Below are 3,430 nucleotides of genomic sequence, written 5' to 3' on the forward strand. Positions count from 1 at the left end.
ATCTTATCTTTGCTATCTGAATCTGTCCATACTCATGTTGTGGGCCTCTTCACGTTCTACGAGGTCTGGAATACTTTAAAACTTGCTTATACTGCTCAGTCTCGAGCTTGAATTATACAATTAAAAATTTACCTATTTGAGTTAAAGAAAGGCACTCAAAGCATTAAAGAATATGTACAGGACGCGAAAAAAAATCTTGCATCAACTGGTCGTTGCCGCCAAATGAGTTTCTGAAGATGATTTGATGACTCATATTCTTCGTGGCCTACCGTCTGAATTCAATTTGTTTCATACATTCATTATTAATCGCATCGAACCTATCACACTTAATGAACTCCATGGACTTTTGTTGATTCATGAAGCAAAATTAAGTGAAAATGAGTTGGTCCTTGATTTTACTATGCCCACAGTCAATCTTACTACTCGCCAAAATCAAAATTCGAATTGGCGGGGTGGATATAGAGGCAAGAATAATGGAAATCATGGTAGCTATAGAGGACGAAACACTACAACAGAGCAGTAGATTAGCGACGACCACCTTTCGTCGCTAATCCGTCGCTAATCCGTCGCTAACCATGTTAGCGACGGATTAGCGACAACGCGGCGACAGTATGCTTACGTCGCGAATATTTCGACGCTAACTGGCGACGGAATTATTCCGTCGCCAAGTCCGTCGCTAATTGCGACGGAATAACGAGCGCTATATTCCGTCGCCAATCCGCCGGTACTAAACGGCGACCACGGCGTGGCGACGGATTTAATTCCGTCGCTAAGCCGTCGCTAGATTAATATGAATAGCGACGGAATCATCCGTCGCTAATCCGTCGCAAAAACGAAAAAAAATCAAAAAAAATTTATTTAAAAATTAATTACGGAGAACTGTACAATTTATATTTCCTGTACAATTTATATTTCCTGTAAATAAAAAACAAACCACACAAAAAAATTCATATAACAAGTATCTATAATAATTAATCGTTCCACCTTAAAACTAAGAAGTTTAATTATTTACAATTCAACAATTACAATTAGGAAAAATAAAAAAAATAGAACTTCTTCAACACAGTCCTCTAATCATCGCCAAGATTTTGTGCGTCTTCTTGTTCATTGTCTTTATCTGTCCCTTCAGCTCCACTACCCTGATTATCGCTAGCAGCCTACACAAGAAAAGAACAGTCAGTATTGATAAACAAAATATAATGAAATAAATTACACACTATATGTGATTCTATCATGTGCTCATGTGTGATCTAAGGCAATAAAAAAACTCTATATGTGATTCTATCATGCTCATATGTGTGCTAAGGCAGTCAAAAAATTGAATATGTGATTATAGCATGTTCATATGTGTTCTAAGGCATATAAAAAAACTCTATATGTGATTCTACCATGCTCAGATGTGCTTTAAGGCAAGCAAAAAACTATATATGTGATTCGATCATGCTCGTATGTGTGCTAAGGCAGTAAAAAAATTGAATATGTGAATATAGCATGCTCATATGTGCTCTAAGGCAGGCAAAGCCAAAAATTTTATATGTGATTCTATCATAAATGATATATAACATGTTCATATGTGTTCTAAGGCAGTTAAAAAACTCTATATGTTATTATAGCATGTTCATATGTGTGCTAAGGCAGTCAAAAAACAGAATATGTGATTATAATATGCTCATATGTGTTCTTAGGCAGTAAAAAAACTGAATATGTGATTATAGCATGCTTATGTGTTCTAATGCAATCAAAAAAACTTTATATGTGATTCTATCATGCTCATATGTGCTCTAAGACAGACAAAAAGTTAAATATATATATATGTGATTCTATCATGCTCATATGTGTGCTAAGGCAGTAAAAAAATTGAATATGTGATTATAGCATGTTCATATGTGTTCTAAGGCATCTAGAAAAACTCTATATGTGATTCTACCATGCTCAGATGTGCTTTAAGATAGTCAAAAAAACTATATATGTGATTATACCTGAGAGGGACCTGGAATCGAAGATCCCCTATCCTGAACAGCGGCCTTGATCTCATTTCGGAGAAAGGGGGCGACGGTGTATTGGAAGTAGTTATTCAGTGATTCATTAATGATCTCGCGTACATCATCACCGGAAAGAATAGTCGGCTGCTTGGAGCTTATGTCGGCGCAAGAAGTTGGTGAGCCGTAACTGGAAGAACCAATAACTGGTGAAGTGTTCATATTACTCCCAAACCCGAACACGCGACCTTTTTTGGGTTCACCTGCTGCAGTCACCCATGCTGTAGGATCAAATGATGGATGCTGAGTAGCGTCTTCACCATATCGCTCTACCATTTGTTGCTCATATGCCTCCTACAAAATAATGTTTAAAGTATTCATTAATAATTAATGATAACATTATGATGACTTGCATATATATTGCAATGATTATTAATAGAATTAATACATACCGTTGTCGTTCTCGCCTTCTCTGATACGAAGACTCCCGTGGTCTTCCGTTTATGTGTTTCTACAAACACATCCTTATATGGTACACTGCCTCCTTTTTCTGCTTCCTGCGAAGTTAAATGACAAAAGATTTAGTACACAAATTTGCAACTATACTTATAAAATTAATATTATATATTGATGAGTTACCATTTTCTTTAGGTGGCTCCCAAATGTCTTAGATCCACCTGTGTGTAGATGGGCTTCGGGCATCTTCGATCGATTTTGTGAAGCCTTCGCAGAGCGATTTTTAAATGCATCTCCCGCCCACATATCGCACATTTCATCCCAGTAATCTCTCCTGATAGTAATAGGACCATGGCCCTTCCACAGTAATGGATCATCTACTACGCCAGATGCTTTTTTTGCTGCAGTCTTCATAGTGTGCAGCATGTCTGCAAATCGATTGGCAGCCACCTTCTGCCACACCTTCCTTGCATCATTTTCTTCCACCGTAGTTGCAAAGCGATTCGAAGCCTACAAATATTTTCAGAAAGTTAGTAGACATTGCTTAAATAAATTAAATATGAAACACATTAACTATGAGGAACAACTGTATACCATGAATGAGGACCACAATCTGTCTAATACCTCCTTTGGGTACTCTTTCCATTGAGCAACTGGTCCTGGTAGATGTTGAAGAAGTGAATTCCTAATCTCCCGTACTACTTCTTGTGGCTCAAACCTCGTGCTGCACATGAATTGTTACACAGTAAATATCAATATAAAATATTTAAAAGATATGCAATAATTGAAAACAAAATACTTACGGTCGATTATCGATATACACTATTCGAATGAGTCTTCTTGTGCCAGCCTGTGAAGACCCTGTTTCCTGTGTTGGCTGTTGACTTGTGCGATCAACTGGTGTAGGTGGGTCGTATACAGGCGCAACATCATCTGTAAAAAAATACACACCAAGTTCTCAGAATGTGCATTTGAACTAATCAAGCATCTAATTA

At 37.3% G+C, this 3,430-nt stretch overlaps 1 protein-coding gene across 1 annotated transcript; it reads right to left on the reverse strand.

The window, feature by feature from the left end:
- Positions 1-916: 916 nt before the first annotated feature.
- Positions 917-3,063, reverse strand: LOC149843290 (uncharacterized). Its single transcript, XM_090001771.1, has 5 exons — positions 3,030-3,063; positions 2,619-2,945; positions 2,432-2,536; positions 1,980-2,333; positions 917-1,157 (listed from the first exon to the last, which is right to left on the reverse strand). Exons 1-5 carry the CDS (start codon positions 3,030-3,032, stop codon positions 1,071-1,073), a joined length of 876 nt encoding a protein of 291 aa, XP_089857897.1. The 5' UTR covers positions 3,033-3,063; the 3' UTR covers positions 917-1,070.
- Positions 3,064-3,430: the final 367 nt, after the last annotated feature.

This window comes from Nuphar pumila, chromosome 3, assembly GCF_984573655.1.
Source record: "Nuphar pumila chromosome 3, dmNupPumi1.hap1.1, whole genome shotgun sequence".
In the NCBI taxonomy this organism is placed as follows: Eukaryota; Viridiplantae; Streptophyta; class Magnoliopsida; order Nymphaeales; family Nymphaeaceae; genus Nuphar; species Nuphar pumila.

Bases quoted from the DNA above. Each gene is read 5' to 3' on its own strand.
- LOC149843290 (XM_090001771.1), bottom strand. The intron at 2,537-2,618 runs GTAACTCATCAA...TTAACTTCGCAG, and splicing joins GGAGCCACCTAAAGAAAATG to GAAGCAGAAAAAGGAGGCAG. The intron at 1,158-1,979 runs GTATAATCACAT...TTTCTTGTGTAG, and splicing joins CGATTCCAGGTCCCTCTCAG to GCTGCTAGCGATAATCAGGG.